Here is a 25,291-nt window from a genome sequence, read left to right as displayed (position 1 = left end):
AGTCTCACTGCCTTGCCTCTTCCTAGGAGCCTTTGTCAGTTTGTGTTTATGGTGTACTTACCAGCACATCTTTTATGGGCATGCCTGCTGTCTTGGAAAGATCTTATCTGAAGGCAGGCTATGTAGTTTCCAGAAAAATGATTGTACTCATTGCCTGCTTTTCTGGGAAGTTTAATGGCTACTCGTGGTGCTCGTGCTGATGAGCTCTACTCACACCACACAGGAAAGGCCCTGACACGCAGCCCTCCCTCCTGGCACCAGAAACAGCTGCGTGCTGGAAAGATGATGCACCTCTTCTTCATAAGGAGCAAAAGTGTTGTCTCCAACATAAATATCATATTAATGGTCAGAAGAGTCCTGTGTTTTTAACTATTTCCAGTTATAAAGTTTCTCAGTTCCCTTTCTTTCTTAGATTGAGCTGGACACTTGTGTAGCATAAAGCAGTGTAGCTTCTTCTAGAATATTTCCAACTTTATAATTATATATATATATATTATATATATATATATCTGTCATATTTCTATTTTATAGAGAGCTTTGGATCAGTGGACTGCAATGTTAAATGATTTACATAAATTAAACCAGTTTCTGCTATACGTGGAAGCTGTATCAAATGAACAGAAAAGGACAGGGTAAGAATGTATAAGAATGGCAAACTTTAGAAGGGAAGATAATTTAATCCCATCAATCTCGTCAAAACTTGTGTTCTCAGCTAAATGACTCAGGGAGTAAAATTACTGGGTAAGTTTTGAACAGAGGAATGGTGTGAAAGGACAGTGAAAGGGCATGGGGTGCCAACTGCCCCCTTTGTGGTGGTACTGTTTCTTTCCTGTTTAACTTGAAGTACTAATAGAGGTGCTGTAGGTATGTGCTGAGTACTGAAACACAGCAAAAGAAGAGCTGGGACAAATACTAATATAAGTGCCTTATTCATGATAGTATTTGTGAGATATCATGGTGGAATCTCCCAGAAAAGCAGTAGGAACTCTGGAGCTGAAATTTTATAAATTGAGGCAAATAAATTTTTGCTGGAACACAATTCCCGTGGTTTTAGATGGCTGTTGTCAGGCTGCATGACCACACAAGCCCCAGTTCTGTTCAGGGTCCTCAAGTTGATCATCTTTTGACTGGAACTGCACCCATCTCCCAAAACTGGGAGAAAAGCCAGCTCTGGGATTCATTGCTAAGTAGAACCAGGGAGTCCTGAGTCCTCAGGGATCTCAGCTCTCTTCTGTTGGACAAGATTGTGGGTGGGTCATGAAGTAACTTAGAAATGTTGGGTTTTTTCTGGTTTTTATTTTTCCTTTTTCCCCCCCCTTTTTTTCTTTCTCCTTTTTGTTTCTTTTCCTTCTAGCTGCAGGAATTAGGGCTCATGTTGTCCAGGCAAGGGAGCAGTTCTGGAACTGCATGCAAGTTGGATGAGTCCTAAAAGTCCTGGGTGGCCACCCAGGCTTAGACAGTCTGGGATATTTGTGTTTTGGTGCTCCTTTGATGGTTTTATTGTTTTGTTTTAATTATTAGACTTTTTTAATATTAGTGGCTAGTGCAGCATGAAACACACACATTAGTCTTGTACTTGCCTTGTTGTAAACACCCTGATACTTAATTAGCTTTCATGTTGTATTTAGAGAACAGCAACAACAAATAATGTGCAGTATTTGCCTGGTTCTTACTGTGTTCATATTATTGCAGTGTATGTATTGTTTTGCTTTTCAGTAATATTTTTCAGTTGGTTCTTTTTGGATGTGTATTTTAGTAGATGTTTAAACTTTGACTTAAAAGTAAGAACTCCTTCAAGGAAGACCTAAGATTCAACATTAATTCCCTGTTTATAAAATATTTGCTGAGGAGGGCAAACCCTTCTCCCAGCTGACTTTCTTCAGTGAATGGGGAGCTTGTTCTCTGTGTGTTGGTTATTGAAAGCTGAGCTCTTTGTGCCAGATATTTTAAGAAACTGTTGACGCTTAGATCTAATCTATTACATTATACTGTGCTTTTGGACCAGAAAGTGAATGTGTTTTCATGTGTGTGGTTGGGCAGTACATATGTAGCAACTCTGAAAAATAGTGTTGCATAACTATAAATACAGTGTAGGATACTTTCAGCCTGCATTCTTGCTTTACTGTGCTTTGAAGGCAGTGGCTGTGGTGGTTAGAAATGTTGCAACAGGAATGTCTTGGCATTGGGCAGATTCACATTTATATCTGATCCTAAGGAAATAATACTAATTTTATGCTCTGGGGCTTAGTCACGTGTGGTAACATATTGCTTTCCTGATGGGAGCTATTTCTATGTCCAATTCCGGTAGAATAAATACTTTTGGAGTAATCTAGCCTTTTTTTATTGGACCGTTTTAAGCGGAAGCAAAGATTGCATTCTGAGGTTCTGCTCTTCTTGTAAAGTAGTGATACATCCTTTACACAACTTGAGAGAGCTTCTTCTCTGGCCTTAAATAGTCCAAGTTGAATCCTTCTGTGCAGGTATGGTAGTGGAGGCATTTGCACTTGGGAAAAAGTACTTTGGGTCTCCTTTTCTTGTGCACCTGGGCACCTCTGCTGTTGGAGACACTGGCTGAGCCTGTACATTGGATAAGCAATGTGGATGGCTTTTACCATGGCTGACAGGTGTAAATGATTCAGATTTTAAAGAAACAATTACACAGCTGGCGACAATGTAGCAACTTTATTTGTCCATGCTTGTGATTTTTATTATGTTAGGGTTTTCCCTAAACTTTGAAGATCTTGGAATGAGGTGATGATATGAATTTCAGTCTGGGATTTTTTTACATGTTCAGAACAAATCTCAGACTAGATTAGTAAAGGGCCAGTAAAGAAGGGCATGAAAGGTATGATTCCAAATATTTTATAGTTTTCAAAAACCAGAAGAAAAAAAAAAAACAAAAACAAACTAGTTTTACCAAAGAAAGAAATATTCTTCAATAATAGTATGGCTTCAAGGTGTCTCCGAATCTTTCAAGTTGGAAGGGGCCCGTAACAATCACTGAGCCCAATTACCTGCTTCTGTTAGAACTACCTAAAACTAAATCATATGATTTAAAGCATCATTCAGATGCTCCTTGAACACAGGCTGGTACTGTAGTCAATGCCCTGAGAGCCTGTTCTAGTGACTGACCACCCGACAGGTGAAGAATCTTTTCCTCATATCCAATCTGAACTTGGAATCACAGAAGAATCATGGAATAATTTGAGTTAGAAGTGACCTTTAGAAGTCCTATCTAGTCCAGCCCACCTACAGTGAGTAGGGACTAGGTGAGCTTCCCAGAGCTCCATCCAGCCTGATCTTAAGTGTTTCCAGAGATGGGGCAGCCATCACCTCTCTGGGACACCTCTTCCAGGGCCTCATCACTCTCACTGTAAATAATTTCTTCATTATGTCTAGACTAAATCTACCCTCATTTAGTTTAAAAACATTACCTCTTGTCTTATCATAACAAGCCCTGCTTTGTCCCTGTTTTACAATCCCAGTGTAAGTACTTCACCTAAGGCAGCTTCATCCCATTTCCTTGTATCCTATTCCTGGTCAGCAGAGGAAGTGACTGTTTAGAATTAGGACACGGCTGCAAACCACTGTGTTAAAAATTTGTCTTGATTACATAGACTGCCAGGATTGAGCCTTATTTCCAGAAAGAAGCGCTGAAGGTCCATGAGGCTGAACCCAGTACTTGTGACATTTTATAAAGAAGAAGGAAATATTTTAAGCATTTTGAAACTTGCTTTGAAGGTCTAACCAGCTTCTCTTGCAGGAAAAAAAGTTCTTCTGCCTTCCTGCATGGAAGCAAAAACAATTTGAGTGGCCTATATATTTATTTTGTGATATCTGACAGCTGAAATGGTGCTGAGGCTGGAAATCTGGGCTTCTGCTTTCATCAGTGAAGAGCTTGTTTTATGTATGGAGCTGTGTTTGGATAAGTTCACACTGGCTGCTTTTTGTTTCCCAGCTTCTGAGGAAGCTGTCCTCACCGCTGCTTAGTGATAAGCACTTCTCTTAGGAGGATCACTGTGATAACCTGGAGTTCTCTTCTATTTAAATCCAGCTTTTCTTGCTCCTTGGCTTTCTCCTGTTAGATTTCCCAGTGCCACACAGACACGTGGTTGCGTATCTGTAGCTGTACTGCCAGCAGTACCCATTCTGTGTGTGTGTGTATTTTTATAAAGTTTGTTGAAGATCTACTTGTATGATCTGGACATGTCCCTTTTTCTTGTTTTGTATTAGTAAGCCATCTGTCTTAAATAGTGCTGAAAGGAGATTTTTAATCTTGCTGTAATTGGCAGTAGAGTCTCATGAAAACTATGACTTAACCTACCTTTTGGAATGGAGAATTGTGTCCTGCTTTTTTTGAACTGCAGTGTCTTAAGGCAAGAGGATGAGTGTATGGATAGTAAGCTTCTGCTTACACAGCTGGAGGATGTGTCAAAAGTTGTATTTAACAACATGGCCTTGCTACATCTACTTACACTCGTAAACTCTACAGGAAACCTTCACCTAGGAATTTACTCTTGAGGACTGTGTCAGGTCTAAGACAGGATGCAGAGATACAAAATGCAGAGAAACAAAGAATAGACTTTGATAATAGTTTTATTTCTAAATAAAAATAATATTCTGTAGACTGGAAATTTGAGTCTAATGTTTCCTGACTGGTGGGAGCATGCTACCATCACCATGATGGACAGGGATTCCCCACAAATTGGGAGGTTTCTGTAAGCTTAATGAAAAAGTCCCTGCTGCTGGAATGACTGTCAATTGAATAAGTTATGATAGATTTTGCTCCCTGAAGGTTCTTAGTGTACTGTTGTCTCCTGAAGCCAGACAGATGTAACTAAAAGCAAATTGAGAGTTTTAGAAAAAAAGATTATAGCTTCAATGTTTTGGTTTAAAGCAGAAAGGATAAAAAAAAGTGGAAAAAGGAAAAACACTTGTCATCCCTAGCTGCTTGAGTCATGGAAGTGCCCATCAGCGTTTTTGCATCTCCTCAACTGAAGATGAAAAGGACAATTCCTCCTCTAGTTTAGGAATTGAGCTGCTCACTGCCTTTGTCATTTAGACTGCTGCAAACTGCTTGCCTACCCTTTTTTCCCCCTCAGGTGTAGCAGCAATATGTGTCACTGCAGAGGGAGGTTTCCCACTCACTGGGGAGCTCTGTGCATGGGGTGGCTGTTCTGGTGCACCTCATACACCGGTGTGTGCTTCGGGCTTGTCTCCCAGAGTAGTTTAGGGCACTGGTCTGGACAGGTGACTGCATTACCTAGGCTGGGGCTGGGACTCTCCTCTCTGTCTTCCCATATGATGCAGTAACAGGACTTGGCAGTTTTTCCTTAGGGAAGTGCAGACTGCCATGGGACACTGAGGTACTTTACTCCTTAAACTCTTCGTGACACATGCCAGTCCTGCCTCAGTCATGTTGCTGATAAAGCCTTACAGAGTGAGGGTTGTTCTAGACTTCCTGTGCAATCAGTGAGAAGAAATGGGCATTTCCACAGTGTGATTCAGGATTCCTCTGTTGTGCATCACTTTCTGCAGGTGACATATTTTCTCTTTCCTGTGTGTTTTGAAAAGGGAACTGTGGATCATTCGTCTTCTATTTAGAAGTCCCAGATAGATGTCTGAAGTTTTTCTACAGCATCAGGATATGGTCAAGCCACTAGCAGCAGCAGCATGAGAGAAAACATATGTGTGGGTTTTGTTTGGGATTTCTATCAGCTTTTAAAATTTTGAGAATTCATTAGGCAGTGGAAATCTTGGTTATGGTAGCACTGCCAATCGTCATTTAAATTTATGCAGTATTGAGGTTTGTACTTGCAGGCTGGAGGAAACTTTTTCCCTTCTCTTGTAGCTGATATGCACATCATGAAAACAGTTCTAAACTTACCTTTCGCAGTGATCTGAATAATTTTTTTGCCTCACTGGCAGGGTATAGCACTAAAGGATCTGCAACTGGATGTCAGTACAGCCCTCAAGTCTCCAAATGTGTTTAAAAGAAGCATTTGTGTGGAGCCCCTTATGCAGCTGAGAACCTCAACAAGAATTTGGCAGAAATCTCACTGTCGGAAGATGGCAGATTCCTGTGCAATGAGATGTTTACTGGTTCACTGTTTTATCTTTGGCAGCTGCTTTTGCACTTGATATCTTCAGCTGTTTTTGAAGCTTTTACAAAGAATAATTATTCATTTCATGAAATGGATCTATTTTACCCACCCAACAGGGCACTGATTCACATATTTCCCTGGCAACATCCCGTTGTTATCAGAGCTGTGTTCACTTTTGCAGGATTGCGTTCACTGGGATGTTACAACTTCCTGGGCTGTGGTTTTGTTGCATGATTTACTGAGGTGTGGGGTGACTGTTTTCAATTATTCCTTTGGAAACACTGGGATCACTGGGGTCTCTGGGAGATGGAAGCAACCTGAGTTTTCCTGTTTGCTGCCGGCAGTGATGCTGATGTAGATGTTCCAACAATCTTTTCGCAGGAATATAAGGTGTTGTACTGACGACCTATAGATAGGCAGCAATTCATTGTGTCACATTTCAAGCAGTGTTTTCTTATTGCCAGGACAGATTACTGTAAAAGGCAGTAGCCAATGGACTGGATTTTTAACTCTACACCAGGTAAAATTCCACTAAATCAGTAGAAGTTTCTCAGACATTGATTATGTGAGGTTGGGATGATACATAAAGGTTTCATTGACAGGTTTTGTAAATGAGCTCTATAAATTCATGAACGAGGTTTCACTGCAGGCTCACCAGACCTTTTTTTTTTTGTTTGTTTTGTTAAGTTTGGGCTAAGCACACATTCTTTTGTAAGTCTGAACGTGTTCACTTGCTCTTTGAATAAAGTAACACCTGAATACACTTGCATGCTGCTCTGCACCCACAAAGCAATTATTTTGTGATGTGCTTCTGGATGCTTACGTAGGTATGCCAGTTGTTCACTGGTATTTGTGCTCAGTTCAGCTTTTGCTAGAGTGCACAGCAGAACACACTACATTTAGCCAGAAAAGCATGGTGGACTTGAGTAATTCCAGAGTTTAGAGCAGTATGGATGGAGAATCTTTAAAATATATATTGAAAAATAAAATGGGGCTTAAGGGGTATATACATTATATTTTATTGTTACAACTGACACAATGTGGGGAAGAAAATGGAGCAATGAAAGCTCTTCATGCTTGTTTTGGGTCCAAAGAATAGTTATGCCTGTACTTAAGCACCATTAAAAAAGAAATGTAATCTATTTATTTTCAGTATTGCATAGTATGAGCTTGAGTATACATTTGTTCTAGTTAACTCACCACATTTTTTTAGCATGATATTCTAACCTGCTTGGCCATTAACCTGGCTGGCTACCAGGAGAATTTTCAAACTGTTGACTCATATTGCTTCCATATGTAGCTTAAACCACCTTTTCCCACAGTAGATAGAGCTTGAGGGTTAGCTGTTTTGTTTTTCAGGGCAGGGAGATGCATATTTTGAACTGAGTCAACACACAGAAATAAAGGAAGTAAATATAAGCTATTATTAACTATTTGGGGTCTAATCTCATTTTTTGCCAAAATCTAGTTACAATTCAGGAAAGACCAACAGAAGGGTTTTTCGTGCTTCTCTTCCCCAGGAGGTTAAACACTCTTCAGCCTACATAGCCATGGCTAATCTTTGCACTTTCGCATCTTTGTGAGGATGACTCTTTACAGCTGCCATTTCAGGATTTTGTTTTTGTCTTATTCCATCTGGAGATGTGGGGACATGAGTTGCTGTGTGTGTGTGGGACCTGCTGCTGTGAGGACGTGACTAACCAAGTGGGCAGTGGCACACGGGCTGCATGCCACGGCACCTCGGTGAGCACCTGTGTGTAGGTGGGGCCGATCTGCGCTCCTAGCTGGAGCTCATGCTGTGTGTCAGGCACCAAAGGACAGGTGCTGGCTGGGAGAATTGCTTTATTATCCAAAATCCTGCATCAAAGCTCTAGCTGCCTCTGGGACACACAGTCCAGGGCGAGGAGGAAGAGCCCTTGGACCCTGTATGGGAACAGGGAAGATCGTGTTCGGAGGAATGTGAAGGTGGAGGCAGCAGCTGTGGGAGATATTGTGGGTTTGCACTCAAAAAAACCCAACCATATTGTGAAAAGCAATATGTGGCATTGCTGTAATTCACCTTCCAGACTCAGTCTCAGTCTTACCTTTTCTTTTTCTTTCTGTGATCAAAAAACAACATGAAGCTAAAAAGAAAAAATAGTTTTCTGAGCTGTGACCTTTGGATCTCTGTAGCCAAATGCAAGTTTTCTGCTCAGTTCAGGAGATATAGGCACATAGCTGAACATGTTTTCAAGCCTAGGCCAAACAATAGACTGAAGAATAACACTTTTAGCCTGTGTTTAAAACCCAGATGAAATGGATACATGGCTTTTTTTCAAAGACGTGGATAACAAACTCTTTGCTCCCAAATTTTTTATTCTAGTATTTCTGTGAAATATTTATACTTGCATTGAACTTGTTGGAATCTGTGGTATTGGTGATTCCGAGATTGTAGAAAGTCTCTGTCTTTCTGCCCCGCTGCCAAAGAAGAAGCCATAATTCGTCTGTGCTGGTTTCAAGGTTGTTTATTCTGTTTATCTCTAACATGTTCTGCTGCCCTGCCGCAGCTCTGTCCTGCAGGGCAGCGTGTGGGGCTCTGCCCCCAGTGGGATGTTACAAACATTAAATACCAGAAACTATGTGTGCTATATTTACAATAATGTGCCAATATCTATCATCTACGTTGAACAGTGTGTCCCCAGCCTAAACCAACAGAAAAATGCCAACACCACAGTGAAACATGGAGGGCATGAAGAAGGAGAAAAAAGACAAAACGCACCCAATTTCCTCCATCTTGTCCCCTTGAACCCCTAATCTAGAATTCTAAAATTTTACTTTTGCACCCATGTTACACTTAATTATTACTCATATCAAACACTCAGAGCTGGTAATTCATCCTGTAAGATTGAAAACTCTTTTCCATGGACAGAGATCACAGACAGTGTCTCTCAGGGCTCTGTACAGGGGGGTTCCTGACCCCCTGCCAGGGTCCCAACCTTCCAGAGCAGCCAGAGGGAAGCCCTGGATTCCCACAGAGCTTTTTTTTTTTTTATTTAGAAAACGAACTGCTAAATACATTAGCTTAGAAATGCTAAAATGCAGATTTCTTTGCATTATATGATTTTGTTTTGCTTTAGTTTTGCAGTCTCACTCCAACCTTTATAAAGATGAATTCTATAGCGATGTCACCAGGGTTTGCTGGACTCCAATTGAATCCAATTTGCAGAGACCAAATGTAGCCTTTTCTAAATAAAAAGGTTCAGAAGATGAGAGAATATGGCTTCCCTGTTTTTTTTTTTTTTTAATTCTAAAAGGCATGTCAAAGTTTTGTGCTGTATAATTCTTTAGGTATTTGGATTAACTCTGATAAAATTATAGGTGGTTGCAAGGGAGTTTATTGTGCTTATAAATTGTAGTGGGGCTCCCTGTAATTTGTTATAATTAATTCAATAGTTCAAGAGCAGAAAATCAAGATCAGGTTGTGGCATGCCTTCCTTTCTTGCAAAAGCATGCCATTAGTGGCCTTTTTATTTAAAGTTTCACTTTGTGCTTGTGGGTTTATTTGAACTTGGAGTATGCAAAATGCATAATATGCTTTAAAAAAAACACTTATAAATACAGAGCATGGATCTGTTGTGGTGGGGGGGGGGGGTCTGTTGAAATATAGAGAAATTGGTGGATACTGTGGAGCTGCATCTGGTGGCTAAGCCTCTCATGGAAGGAGTGTTTTGGAAGGTTTGTGTCATGTCTGTGGGCTGCAACAAGGCCTGGGTGCGTGTCTGTACTTGTGGTCCATCAGAAATGGCAGGAAGAGAAAACCACTGGCAGAGCACTTCTTTCCTGTGCCTGCTCTCTCTGCCACTGAGAGTGCAGAATCTGACACTGTTGTCTCCTGGCTCATTGCTGGGGGCTTCACTGCCATCCCTTGAACTCTGGGCAGCAAAGAGCCACAGCAGTTTGAGATCAAGGCTACACTGGAAGCATGTACTGCTTATATGGGAGAGGTTATAAAGCCTGTGTGACTTTCCTAAACAGTCAATGTCCATTTTAATACAAACATACTTTTCTTTAAGTGCCCTATTTTTCTGCAGGAATTTGGCATTATTGACTAATTCATGCCAAAGTAAAAACCTTGTTGCTCTTAAACTACTTTGCATTTACTTCTGATATCATGTTCCAGCTGTGTAAAGAACTGGAGGAGCTGAAGATCTGGAATTTTAATTGTCTTTTGGGGAATGCATGCAAATGAACAACCTTGAAACGGAGGTGGTAAACAACAACTAAGTAATGCACAGTTCTCATCCTTCTAGTTCCAGTATCCTTAGCCAGGAGCTGGCTGTGGAGCTGGCCCTCAGCCTTTGGAAGGCATTGGCCTTTGGTAGGAGCCTCACTGGTCAGCTGTGGCAGCTTCCTTTCACTGTGTGCCTCAGTGCAGCAAGTCAGGCATCCAGGCTCTGCAGCATCTGTCCTTATCTCACAACCCGCACATCAAAATAAATGGAAAGTGGCCATCACTGTGAAGTTGGTCTGTTGTACCAAATCCCCTCTTTTCCCCTTCAACTATAATTTGTTGCTTTTAAAGAGAGAGATTGAGTGATTTGGAAGCAGGTGATCGGAACTGTGTTTTGATCTGTTCTTTTTTTCAGTCAAATGTGTGAATATGATGCTATCCTACCATTGTTCTGTCTCATTAGGAAGGGGAATGACACAAATCTTTCCATGTATTTATTTTGGTTTTAGTGTCAGTCATGTTTTCCACCCAGCTGCTGGAGGAAGCCAGGATGTAGGCAGTTGGATGCTGCTTTTGAGCAGAGTAATTTCTCAGTTACCTGAAGCTAGCCTTGACCTACCCTGTAAGGTTGTTATGATCGAAGAGCTCTTACCCTGGAAGATGTTATGACTCTGTTTTTACTATTGGCATTGGCAGTTTTAGCTTCTGAAGGAATTTCCTCCTGCATGTGTGACAAAAGCTCTTTCGTCTCCTTTGCTCTCTTTTACTGGCAAGTCTGCTGATCTTCCTGAAGGTCTGTGACAGGGTGTGGTAGACTCCTTCTCAGTAATACCCTTCCAAAAATATTACCCTTCTATTATTGGAAACACTGTCATTGCTTTTTACATTCTAACACAAATCCCAGATAAATGGCTGTTGTCTAATACTGTGAAACACCAGACTTTTGCTGGGAGAGAAGTTGATGAAATTCCAAAGGAGTGAACTAGAGATGTTCTGTTTATCAACACCATCTAAGTTTTTAAAGTGGCAAAGACCAGGCATTAGCTTCGTGTTACTGAAAATGACATCATGGATCTATGTATCTCTCTTTTTTTTTTTTTTTTAAGTGCCTTTAGATTAAGATGTGCTGATTGAATCCTTGCCTCCAAAATGTGTTTCAGCATGCTCAGGCTCAGAAATCATAACACCATCTTTGCCAATATACTGATGTTGCATTTGAAAAGACCAGTCTTGTCTGCCTGTCTGCCTTCCTTAACATATAAAATCCAGTCCAAGTTTGCAAGCCAGATTGGGTGCAGTGTATTGAATGACCCACATTAAATAAGCAGCATCCAGTAAGTAGTACTCTGGATTAAGACTTGGGAGCAAAACCTTAGATCTCCCAAGTCTGCCTTGGATTCCTGCCCAAGTTTACATGAGTAGCTTCACCAGCCTCAGATATCCTGTGAAATTCAGCTAATGATCATTAGGTTAATGATTAATACATTAAAGCATGTTTTTCTCTAAAGAGCTACCTCTAAGAATTAAGTAGTAAGATGATTGTCCTAACTATGTAATAAATAAACAGAAATAACATTTTGGTCATAATCAGTAAGTTCCTTTGGTTGCCCTGAATAGCCAAGTCATCGACTCTTCTACCTGAGAAAATATATTCTCAAAATAAAAAATGGGCTTCTATTTCAAATGTGGCATATAGGTATCTGTGGAATCCTGTTTCTAAATAGTATAAAAGCCAAAATCATGGCAGGTTTTAAGGTGTCAGGTGAACAGTAGACACATCAATATCAAAGCTGGTGCTTAAAATAATTTTAGTAAATGAAAAAAGACCTCTGTTCTGGAGAAACTGCTTCCCCTGTGGGCAAATTATTGCATAAGTGCACACTGCAGCGTGTCTCCTCAGAAATATATTACCATACTAAGATAATCTCAAATGAGCTGACTGGGACTGTTGTTGTGACTCAATGAGACTTTTATTGTGTTCCTAATTTTAGAAGATTGTATTGTATTCTAATTGCAATTTTTTTTTTGAAGTTGGAAAAGAGCTGACGTTCTTGAGCTAAACCACTGGTGGACCAATCTGTTTCTCCTTTGAGTCTTAAAGGTTTCTTCTTTTGGAGGTATGAAATGGTAAAGCAGTTCTCTTTTCCTCCAGAGAAGTTAAATTGCATAGCTATGCAGTTATCCAATAGATAGGCTTGGTGCCAAAATGGTACCTAATGAGTTATAAAAAAGTTAGTCATGCCAGTAATAGTGTAATTAGAAATGATTATAAAGGAGTTGTACCTCTTGGTAACTAATACGTGTTTTGTAGTGCTTTGTTTATTTTCAGATAGACTCCAGGTAAATATTTATTGGTATTGAAACTGTGATGTATTTATATTGGCTCAAAATTTCCAAATAAAACAAACTGATTAAAAAAAAAAATAGTAAAAGCTTTTTAAGTGTTTTCTGCTGCATTGGGGGTACAAACCCTCTCTGATGTACAGAGAAGGAAAGTAAAACCAGGGAAAAATAACAAAAATCCAGACAGGTCACATTGCAGTATTCTGACCATACTAAACTTATTAACTCAATACTGTCATTTTCTTGTATAAAATATACATTTAGATTGTAAATCCCTGGGACAAAAATAATTTTTTGTTCTGTTTCTTCACATTTCCTAACAGAGTTTGATGCTGTTTGATTACTAAGACTAGTTGATCTGATAATACTGAGTAATGATTAATGTAAGGAAGTATTTGCCTTGTGGTTCTTTGTGGAAGTCACTAGTATGAAAATCCTGAAGATGCAGTGCAATTACTCTGCAATTCTAACCCATATTCTTACTTTTGTAAACCATCTTTTAATTTCTCTACAAAAGCCTCACTTCTTGTGTTGGACAGGCCAGATTCTGTGTGGCATGTGATATATGAAATGTTGGTTGTTGAGGAGAATAGAAATCAGTGAAACTGAGTTATTTTATACCTGTATCAAATAGCAACAGGTATTTTGCATCAGGTAAACAGTGGTGATGGAAGGGTGCAATGAGTTCAGTGACAGTATACAAACACCCACATTCTTTTTTGAAGTGACAGGAGAGCAAATGTGAACCCTGCTGCTGGGGGAGGTCCGTGCAGAATTGTTTGAGCAAATGGAGCTTCCTTACATTTATGTAGCTGTAGCAGGGTTTGAATTTGGGTGTTGCAATTAAATTTTAAAATAGTACTCTTATCTCCTGCTCACTACTACTATTGGGGTTTGGTGGGCTTTTTTTCCTTTAATGGTATGAGTTGCCGAAATACAGATTCTGGAGTTGAGATGTTGTCTCATAGTCATCCAGCTGCAGCTTCTTTACTCTATAAAAATGTGCTTTTTGATGCCATACATGCAAATATACTTCCAATGTTTCGTGTGTTGGTTAAATAGAGTTGTGGGAAATGATAGCCTTATAATGATGGCTTTGTTCAGACTTGTCCACTCCCATTCCCCTTGGAATTAGCTACAGGCTGGCAAACTGCAGTAGCCTTTATTATATTAAATACACAATGGCTCTGCTAGTAAAGTTTAACCCAAAGAGAGCAATGAAGGTGAGAGATTTCAGCTCTAGGCTGACTCAGCTATGATGGTGTCTTTGCTGCCCTGCACTCCTCTGCTATGCCAGAATGGCTTTGTGATTAAAGCTTTGTAAATCTTAATTTTGAATTTTTTGTCTTTTGTTATTTGGGGGTCCAGATTGCAAACTTCTCTTTTGTTCACTTTCCATATACTTTCCCAACAAAACCACTTAATAGAAGGCTTCTGAAATGCATGTTATCTGTTGTCCTGGAACAACTTTCCTCAGTGAATCTATAGCTGAAACATTTTTAAAATGTTTGATTTCCCTCAAATTATAGATCTACTTTTGCAATCCAAGTGAACAAAGAGCAGTTTCAGTTAGCATAGTGGTATAATAACAGCATTTAATTTAATTTCAGATGGAGGAGCCTCAAATCCCTGACAGAACGTGGGCCAATTGCTTCTCTCTGTTGGCTGGGCAGGGAGCCTGACCACAGTTTTGCAGCACGGCTGAGCCATGAATCTGTGGCTGGTGGAGTTATTAGAGCCTTCTAGTGGAGCTTCCTCCAGGGTATCCTCCTCCTCTGCCCTGACACTGGAATTAGCCACCCCAGTCCGTGCCTGGGGACAGATGTCCCAGTCCATGCTTCATTTGGACACCATGAAAAGACATATCAGGGGACTCTTTAGGTGGATGTCACTTGTCACTGTCAGATCAGGGTTAAAGGGGAAGCAGGTACCAACCACAGGTTTCTGCCTCAGTCTTCTTCAGATTATCTTGGCAATTCCACTGAGCAGGTGCCAGAGCCGCAGTGGATGATTGCATTTCAGTGAGTTTGCCTGTGAGAAGTGGCAAATTTCCCCATCAGATTTTTTCCCTGACAGATACACTAGTTAATGTCAGAGCTCTAATTATGTACATCCCTTAAACTCTTACTGCATTTCAAGCTACAATCATTAGATTCAAGCTAAAATCATTAGATGGTCTTAATGGTCCATTCCAACCCAACTCATTCTATGATTCCATAATGTTATAGAATATTTCTAATAAGATTTTTAAATGTGACCCCTTCCTGACGATCAAGTGAAACAGCTGTAAATAGGCATCTTTCTCGGATTGTGGGTGCTATCTGCTGTCTTTGTGAATGTGTAACTGTGTGAGTGAGTGTGTAATAGTGTGTGTAAGTGTATGTTTGTGCTCCTTATTTGCCCTGGCATTTCTAACATCTGTCTAGGGTAATTTTTTTTTAAATTTTGGGAGCTATAGGTCGAAGACAGTGTTGGGGGAAAATTGTGGAGAGAGCTCTTGAGAATTCCACATTGTCCAAGGCAGATGCTAAGCAATGTTTCCTCCTTGCTTACATCATATTCCGATGGCAAGTCAAATGGCAACTCAAACCCCACAGCAGTGTTTCTTTTGAAAGCCTAGGTCATAATATTTGATACTACAGTAACTGCACTGGCACTGTATTTTGTTGATGCTTACCTAAGTAATGCTTCCTGTGATTTGTCTGTAGTTGTGTGGACACTGTGGTTGAAATCAGAGTTGCTCTACAGCTCGTGACATTCTTGACTTCTGTACAGCTCGGATATTACTATAAGATTTGACATCAGTTTGAGTCTCATTTAGCCTCTTAACACAGTGTTTGTTTTAACAATAGCCTTATTTTTATGGCAGATACGGATTTTACTCTCCTTTTTAGACTAGAATATGTAACTTGTGTGTATATGTTGCATGGACCCAAATAGCTGCTTTTGAGATTACAAATCTTAAAGACCAAATTCATCAAACATTTGCTCACCTGTAATAGTTGATAAAGGAGATTATGTCAAGCTTCTATGAAAACATGCATGTTTTCAGAGTTAGGATTTGCTCACTGCAAAGGAGTAGAAAGAAGCTGATTTGTCTCTGGGACCGAGCAAGTGTGAATCCTGGGGCTGAGGCACAGGGCCCAGGCTGAGAAGCTGTGTGCTTTTCAGGTTGCCTCTCTCAATCAAATTTCAAAATCCCTTCAAGGTTTAATCTTTATTAGGCTGTCTGAAAGCTAAATCCGAGCATTTAAAACGAGATTATATTTTTCTTATACCTCAAACAGTAATATTTGGAAGCATATTTAAGGCAGCGCAGTTCATGTTCTGTGGGTGATATTGCAGTGATTCTCCCTTCTGCTGCGACTGCTTTACAGTCTAAAGCAAGGCCAGAACAGCTTCTTTGTCAAGAGGTTCAGAGGTAAGGTCAGATGTCATAGCTGAGCACAGTTTTGTGGGAGTTTGCTGCCCACAGACTTTGACTGCTGTCCACTGTCTGCTTTGCAGAGCTTGCAGTCTCTGGGACTGGCTGGTGTGCTTGTGTACCAATTCTTTCTACCACAGTTTATCTCAAGCTTTTCTATATTAAATCCATGGCATTTTAAGTGGACACTCTCCACTTTCATTTTCAGGGGGCAAGCAGGCATGCAGCTGAAGGGTGCAGTAACCTCTGTGCTGCTGTGTCTGCTCACAGCCTGAAAAAGCCCATTTGTTGGGTTTTGAGGTTCTTAATTTGGATCACCCAGGTGTACATAGGGGTTGGAAGAATGAGGCTGAATGCACACATGGACTGTGTGTGCTTGGTTTGTATGTCTTAGTCATCCTTACACATGAAAAATGCCAGTTAAAAAACCTTTTATAGGGGATATAGTTTAAGATAAATCAGCAGACCAAAGTGTATAGCTAAAATTCTATTTCTTCAATGAAAATGGTGACAATAGAGCAAAAACAATAGAAACAATATGGAAAAACCCCTTTTTGCATTGCGGATTGCATGGTCTCTATGAAATTTAGAAAAGAAGTAATCTTCACAGATGCCCCTCTTCTATGTGGTCTGGGGAACCCAAACTAGAACCTTGTATTTTCCCTTTCATTCATCTGGAAGAACTGCAGAGGTAGGGATCATATTGGTTTGTTATGGTAATGTGGAGCTTCTGAAGCCAGGTACAGACCTTCTGTTCAACAGCCCGACCTGTTTGGGGTGATTTTTTTCTTTCTTTCCACAATCTTTTTTTTTTTTCCTGTAAGAAATGTGCAAACATATAGATATTATAATTTGTGCTTTTTTTTTTTTTTTTTTTTTTTTTTTTGTAGATATCAGTATTATCTACAGGTGAAGAAGGATGTTCTTGATGGGCGATTGATATCCTCGTTCGAGCAGGGCATTCGACTGGCTGGTCTGGCAGTGCAAGGTAGGATGATGTGACCCCATAGCCTTTGTCCAGGAGTGGCTCTTTTGGTTTGTCCTTCATCTTGACTGGCCACTGGGGCCTTGTATGACTCCTACTCACAGCAGCTGGGTTTCCAATTGATTCCAAAATGCACGGGTGGACTGCCGTGAATGGAACACTCACAGCCTCGGGGTGGGAATGAGGGACCACATCACAGTGCTCAACTTTCCTATTTCTAAAATTCATGCAAGCAAATCTCAACAAAACTCCAGTTCTTCCAGCCCTGACCTCAGAGTACTTTGCAGTAATGAATTTGCTTCACGTTCTCTGGTTTCAAATGCAAATTACATCAAAAAGAACAGCAGCAGCTTTAATTTTGCCTTTAATTAAAATCTCATTTTGCTGTATAGTGCTCTATGAAGTATGAAAGAACACATGACCATAATTGTTATGTGAGTTATAAGTTAATAATAAACTACTTCTTGCAATATGATTTTTATTTTGACACTCCTAAGGACATCAGTATAAGTAGGATCATCAAATGTATATGTGCTGAGGAAGAAGCCCTGTATTTGGATAAAGTATGTTTCTGTCTATCCACAATTGACTACGAGAACTTGAGGCAGTGTTTCAGCAGTGATGTTCACTGCATGCCCTCTGATGAGTGGGAAGGGGGAAGTAGATATATAAATAGCAAACATGAGGATCTGATTCTTGAAAATTAAAGGTTCAATGGAGATAAATGCTTATATGGTCTTTTTTTTAGAGCAGTAGAAATGCTGTATTTGTATCTTATATCTTTGCTAAAAATTGAAGGGAAAATGTTTCTTGTCAAATCTTGAAATGTTTGTCTAATAAAGGGAAATATGTGTATAAGATTCCATAATTAATCTTTTAATTTAGGTAAATGAAGATTTTCCAGTGTGTAAGTTAGGTCTGAATAGATACTCAATATGTTTGACTGTATTTTTGTAGCTTTTTCCTAATTTTGAGAGTGAGTCAATCCTACTGTTCCTGACCTTGTATTACTTTTTTGTCCTTTGCATGTGATGCAACCAAAGGCATTTGAAATACTTACTTCTTTTAAACTTGCAGACTCTGTTTCATGCCCATTTTGATTTCTTTCTGTTTATGTTAAAACATAACTCTGAGGTAGAAACGAAATGAAACTGCATTTTTGGCATCCTGCAGTATGTGAAATTGTCTAGTAGCTTTGAAAGAATGTTTAGATAAAATGATTTATGGTGGGGATTTCCAGCTCCTGTAATATGAGAATCTTGTAGATGGTGTTTGATCCTGTTCAATTAATATAAAATAAAAACCTCCTGGCAAGATAATCTTTTGATATAAGCTGTTGTATATTTAACAGATAGATAAATATAGGCATTGTTTGGGTTTTTTTAATGTAATTTGGCCTTTAGTAAGCATTTCCAAAACTCCACAGTCTCAAGGACATTTAGACAAGAATACTCAGCCTGACAAATGTGAGCATGGAGATGAGTATCTTTTGGAGAGATGTAGAAGAAGCAGAGAAGTGAGTAGAAAGGTGTGGGCCAGTCAGTTAAACCAACACAGTGTCTGCACTGCTAGGTTGGCTGCAGAAGGATAAACCTTCCCTCATAGTGGTTATTGACAATTTTTAATAAAATTGACTACTGCATTTTAACCTTTATAGGCTGTAAAATTAATCTTTTGTTCAACTGTGTAGAATTGTCACAGAGTCAGGTTAAGTTTTCTTTATTTTTGCCTGGTCAAGGTTGGAAATGGTGGAGAAGCAAAAGCTTCTCCACCATTTTTAAAGAGGCTGAGCAATCCCAGCATTTTTTTAATGGGGGTATGAGTTTAAGAAGACTACAGAAAAACAAACTCTGGCACTCCTGATGGTTAAGCATTGCAAATAGTCATTATGTTAGGGATCAAAAGAAAGAAATTACTTGTTGGCTGTCACTTGATCTCAGGTAATAACACAATTATTTTAGACCTCCATGTTAAAAGCTAAAGTGCAAGCAAAAGTCTTTGCGCCAGGCTGTGGCTTCAGAGAGAACTTGCCCACTTGAAATTAAGCATCTTGCAAAGGTTGAGTGTGGTCTTGACATGTGTGGAAAGTGCCAAAATGAGTAATTGCGTTGTTTTTTTTTCCAGCGGATTTTGGAGACTATAATCAGTTTGAATCTCATGACTTCCTCCGAGAATATGTCTTGTTTCCTATGGTAAGTTCCTTATCCCTCTCTTTTGTGGTCTTTTGTGAGTAATTTCTCCATGAGTCAGAGATGGCTTTGTTGATAACAGAGTAAAAGCACCAGCACTGGACTAGTGAAAGCAAAATTTTCTCTCCAAAACTTGATTGCCGCTGAATTATTCTATGCTGTGAAATGTCAGCCCGTTTTCAGTTCCTTTTGAACCTCCACGAGGAACTGGTGCCCACAAAAGAAACAGACATCTTGGCATCAAAAAAGAATTTGCAGCTGTTTTAAAAGGTGTATATTAGCTGTACTGTGTTATTAACAACATGGCATATCAAGGGGATGTAAGGGCTGCTGCTGTAGTAAATGTTATGTCACAAGACAAGCCATGCAGCCATTCCTGAAGAGAATGTGGATTTACATCAGCTGACTGTTGCACTCAAGTGAAGCCTGGATCAGGTCTTCTCAAAATGTTATCCAGGGAGCATTTGCTGGAAATTTGGATTACACTTGGAAACTAGCAAATAACTTGAATGCTTAGGGAAGGAGCTTAGATCACTAATGATGCTGGAAATTTAGTGACAAAACAGACTTGCAGTCTGTGACATTGAGATTTTCTTGGAGAATTAATTAGATAAGAAAAAAAACCAAAATAAATGTCTGTTGAAGCTAAGGCTGGCTTTGTCCTAGATGAACAAGTCCATCAGCACGAGTATTTAGTGTAATCTTCATAAAATATAAAAGATTATGGAATTTTTTTCAACTGGAAAAAATATCTGGAAGCAGGGTGGGGTTCCCATGCCCTGAGTGTAGCTGCCTGGAAGTTAGGGCATCTGGTTTCCCTCTGCAATTAGTGGAGTGGTAGAGGGAGCATGATTCATCTCACTGTAATTTGAAGTCTTGAGAAGCATTTCATCCCACTTACCCATCTCTTTGTACAGGAACTGCAGTGGACAGTTCATCTTAAGTCCATAAAGGTGACATCTGCCTGGTGTTTTGAAGTGAAAGTGCAATTTTGAGCCACCAGATAGTTCAATATGGTCTGAAAAAATCAGAAGGAAAAAGGAATGTACAGAGATCTGAATATGCTTTGTGTAGCATATACATGTAAAATGTGGCTTCAGTATTAACATTTATCTAATAAACTGCTGTTATCTTCTCTATGGAGCAGAATTTCTTTGGTTAGCCATCTGATAAGGTGGCTATTGATAAGTAATTGATGATCTCGTGTATAGTTGATGGCATATGAAGTCACGTATGGTAGCATAAATGGGAAAGAAGATGGCTGAAAACATATATGGAGAAAAGTGTTGTTGTCAGGGTGTCATTTTGTAAATGAACTTCTGCAAAGTTCTTTCAATACAAAATTAATCATAGAATGGTTTGGGTTGGAAGGGACCTTAAGGATCATATAGTTTCAAGGCCCCTGTCATGAGGAGGGACACCTACCACTAGACCAGGCTGCTCAGTGCTCCATCCAACCTGGCCTTGAACACTGCCAGGGATATACTGGTACTACTTTTCTATTCAGAATAAAATTAGGGGGGGGGTTTAGGTCTCTACATAAACTTTCAGATGGTTAATTTCTCTGTGCTTCAGCAATTTACTCTTTGGGCCCATCTCTTAGAATCTGTTTTTGTGCCAGCTGCCTCCATGGTGGTGTGGTCAGGTCTCTTCTGTTTTGCATATTTACCATTGCTTTGTGGTATTTTGCCTTTCACCCATGCAACTGTTGCTAAATTTAAGAAGATCAGTAGAGTGTCTGCTTCCTACACCTTCAGAAGCTTACTCTTAAATCAACAATTTCTCTGGACATTTCTTTAACTACTTCTCTTTGCTCTTCTGGGGAGGCTGGATAACCTAATAGTAAATATCTTACTGCAAATTCAGTGACAGTGGCTAAGTGCTGCAGATACAAACAAGTCCCTAAGCAAGCTGGAGGATTTGGAGTGAATTTGGGGCATAGAAAAAGCCTCCAACAAGAACATTGCTATAAATTCATTAGTGAAGTGAGCCTGTGGATGAGGGAGGGGCAGCTACGTTCGTGCTGTTTGATCTTGTGAGGTTACAATGTGTGTCAAATGGCATTTCTTCAGCAGTGAAAAGAACAAAATTATGTACACAGTACACCCCACAGGTGTGTGGCTGTGCATAGGCATGTACCATGCCATTTTTCATTAGCACACTACCACTTTCACATTTTTTTGTGGCAGAAGCAAATATCAGAGGGGAGGGCCCCACTGAGCAAGAAGCAGTCTATTTAAGTACATTACCTGCAGCCTTAAGGCTTTCTTAAATAAAAGTAAGAACTTTGAGGTTTTGCAAGAAAGTTTTTCAGCTTCCTTTTTTTGGCCTTGAATTTATGAATAGACTTCCTTTATTAACTTGCTCACAATTATTTCAGAATTGTTTCTACCACACATTATTAAATTTGGAGAGTATAAAAATTTCTGCTCAGAAATGTGTTGCAAGCATAAAGTAAGTTTTAATGCAACATTGAAGAAGTAGCAAAACTTTCAACCCCTTTAACGTGAGGAAGAGAGCACCTGTATGTTGCAGGTCAAAAAATACTCATGAATTCATTTTCCATAGTCTATGTATTATTTTGGACTGTTTTTAAAAGGTATGTATTATTTTGTATATTTCCAAATTTTTTAAGGACTTGTTCAGTACTTATCCAGGATCCTTTATCTATGCTCTGTATTCTGTTCTCTATTTTGGAGTAATAAGGACCTTACCCCAATTTTTAACAGTATCTCTTTACCCTCTCGAAAGAACATAAAAAAAAAAATTCAGAGTTTTGTGTTCTTCTCACATAATTTCAGCATCCCATGCTTTAAATTTTCAATGCAGTCAGTGATAGGTTCTCTGTCTGTAACTACAAGTCTTGAACCGTCTGCTGTCATAATTTCTGTCTGCCATTTTATCCTCTCTCTCTTTGGTTGACTAGTTTCTGATGCTGCTTCATGTTCTTACAGGATTGGACCCAGGATGAAGCTGTCCTGGAGGACCTGACTCAGAAGGTTGCTCAGGAGCACCGAAATCACAGGTGAGCATGATATGATAAAGTTTGTGCTATTTTTTTTTTTTTTTTTTGGTCATTGTTCTAGTACTTTCCTGCCTCCCCATGCATTCCTGGTAGTGTTTTACTAGCTTATCTTCATGTTTCTATTATGCTTTGTGTCACTGGATTTTTAATTAGTCCATCACAGAAGATTATCTGCCTCTTGTAAACAAAATGGCTGAGGAACTTAATCCCAAATAATCAAGCATTTATACCCTTAAGTTTAATGAGCATGTGTAACACTACTTGTGCTATGCAGTAGACTCCTTTCTCTTTTTGATTTCATTTAAATCCTGATGATGAAAGACCCTGAGACTTGATTGGTGATGATCCAAGGGCCGCTCTCAAGAGGAGGGGGGATAGAAATGCTGTCAGTGTAATGGAAATGAAAATAACAGGAATTCTGTTTGAAGGCTCAAGGAGAAGACACAGTATAGTGTTACCAGTTAATGAGCTAGGAGTGTGAGCATTAGTGCTTCAGTAAAAAAACCTTCTTTGTGAGCAAGTGTCTTTCATATTGTCCAGGTGTTCCAGTGGTGGAAGTGTTCAAACCTCTAGAGTGCTGTTATGGGAAAAATGGCACTGCCCACATGTCATATGCAATAGGAATATTATGTGAAGGATGCTGCATTCCCCATTACATGAGAGAAAGTGGTTGTTAAAGGACAAATACCAGTCTGTGAGTCTAAGGCCATTCTCAGTTTTGAGTTTCAATGCAAGCCTGGGCCTTTGATGCAACCAAAGGAATAGCTTCCAAGCCGGCCATGAACAGGCCTGGTTCTGTTCTCTCCCTGCCATAGGCTGCTTGTGTGATCTTGGTTAACTCACAGACTTGAAAGGAAAGATTTCCCACCTGCTGTGCTCTATAGTGCTATTTCTGCAACACAAAGAGCAAATACTTCCCCTCACTTCAGCAGGTAGATCGTATTCCACCTCCCTTCTTCCAGGTATTTGTCTGGTTCCTATATTTCTGTTTGTAAGCTGAAGTAAGGAGGAGTAAAGAGGAGAAAAATTAATAGTGGCCTTTTTTTTGAGCAACCTGCGATCTATTCTGACCTGCTTTTGAGAACTGAAATCTGTTTGAATTCCTGAGCGTGTGTAGACATGTGTGTAAAAGTTTTCAGCTGGTTTGTTCTCTCTTATGAAAGAGAATCTGCTCAACTTTTGGATTTAGTGCCTGTGTTTTTGAACAGCCAACCTGAAAATGTAGGTCTTTCCTTTTAAATCATTTTAGGAGGCTCCAGTGGTCTTGTATAATATTCAGGCAGATTAGCACCCCTATGGTTCAAGTTGTCCATCCAAAACTATCCACAACCTGATGGTTTAATAAAGCCCAGACAAGATGTGTGTGGAAGAAGCTGAGTAATGTGATCAGTTCTGTTTGTTCCTCCTGTCATTTGAACTGTGCTTTGTACCTTAGCTTAGTGACATTTAGTAAAATTTTCCCCCTTGCTGAAAATGATCCTAATGTTGAAAGTTAGCTTTGTGTTGTACATTTCTAGGCAGCATTTCCAAAGTGTCTTCTCAAGTGGTTTGTGAAACTCACTTTTATTTTTTTGCTAGTATTTGTGTAATATTGAACTATTCTCTGCCTTTTGTTAATCTAATTGCAGTGGCATTACAGCAGCAGAGGCTGAGCTAATGTACATCAATGAAGTGGAACGTCTGGATGGGTTTGGACAGGAAATTTTCCCTGTGAAGGTATGTTAGTGTACATATTCAGGAACCTCTGAATCAAACGATGCAGAACTCTGCAGCAACCTTTGGTGTGCATGCAAGTCACGTTTGTCCAAAAGAGACAGGACTTGTTTAAATGCTCCAGAGGGTGAAATGACTGCTGGTAGCTTGAATGGACATTGCAACATGAGGGTTACTTGGGCCTATAGTGAGTGCTGCTTCTCTTCCATGAAAATCCTTGCTACAGAAGAGCTTGCTATGTTCTTTTGGGAAAAAGAGATACTCCCTTGTTTTTCTTTCATGTGCTGTCTATGGGAGTGTGACTAGGGCAAATGAATCTCAGCTCTGGTCATCTTTAACAGGACTGGAAAATGAGACCTTTTCACGTCTTTCTAAGTTGCTACTTACTAAGCATTAGCCTCATATTTCTTTAGTTTCCTATATGTGCACACAGTTCCTCCATGAATTTTTAGTTGGGGGAATTTCTGGTATTATTTTGCATTTGCAGTCACTTTCCCTTCACTGGAAGTCCCACCCTGCTGTGGATTGTCTGGATGTGTGGCCTTATGGAGCACATGCTGCCATGATAAAGTTGTGTTGAGTAACTGAAAACCGCTGTTCCCAGCATGACCCATTTCTTTTTGCTAACCTACCCAACCACCATAAGTGGTGGATTGTGAGTGGTTTTCCTGCTAGTTAAAGATAACTTGGAATTTAAAAACAAACCCAGATGCACACGAAACAAAACAAGCTTCCTGCTGAAGTCAAAATTGATCCTTTGGTGCCAATCTCAGAGTTGGCCTGGAGGGGAGGAGCTGAATGGCAAAAAACTTTCAATCCGCCAAAAAAAATCTAGAATGTTTATTGCCAGTGAAATAAATGAAAGCTTTTCTCAAATTCATTTGGAATAATACTGCACACTACTGCAAAAGATTTCTGTGTTGGGAGTCTCATTAGATACTATTGCATGTGTCTGTAAGGTAAGTATGAGCAGTGGACTGGGTGCTCAACAAAATGGCAGGAAGGTGTCAGGCTCGCATCAAGGAGCAGCATGCTGGCTGTGGGCACAAACAGAACTGCATTCAAAGGGAAAAACAAAAGGTTTCTCCTTTTTTCCTGGTAAAAATTTTATTAGAATTACATGTCTTTCTTTCCATGTGAGTATTTGTGTGTATACTTGCACACATGTAGATATATGTACATAGCTATATGTATGTATGTTAAAAAAAATTACATTTTCCCCTACGTATTCCCAATCTTTTTGCCTTGTAAAACTCCCTCTGGCACAAGGCAGAAGAGTGTGATGTCCTCTAACCAGA

At 39.7% G+C, this 25,291-nt stretch overlaps 1 protein-coding gene across 2 annotated transcripts in view; it reads left to right on the top strand.

Moving 5' to 3' along the window:
- Positions 1-25,291, top strand: part of PTPN14 (protein tyrosine phosphatase non-receptor type 14) — a 111,389-nt gene that overhangs the window by 53,532 nt on the left and 32,566 nt on the right. For both annotated transcript variants that reach the window (XM_004175101.6, XM_030269113.4), the window contains exons 4-7: positions 16,972-17,069; positions 19,191-19,258; positions 22,210-22,280; positions 23,909-23,996. In XM_004175101.6, coding sequence (XP_004175149.2) covers positions 16,972-17,069; positions 19,191-19,258; positions 22,210-22,280; positions 23,909-23,996 — 325 coding nt within the window. The remainder of the gene's footprint in view (positions 1-16,971; positions 17,070-19,190; positions 19,259-22,209; positions 22,281-23,908; positions 23,997-25,291) is intronic.

Source organism: Taeniopygia guttata, chromosome 3, assembly GCF_048771995.1.
Source record: "Taeniopygia guttata chromosome 3, bTaeGut7.mat, whole genome shotgun sequence".
Taxonomy (NCBI): domain Eukaryota; kingdom Metazoa; phylum Chordata; class Aves; order Passeriformes; family Estrildidae; genus Taeniopygia; species Taeniopygia guttata.
Note: the sequence above shows the minus strand (reverse complement) of the source record. Positions and strands in the feature narration are given on the sequence as shown.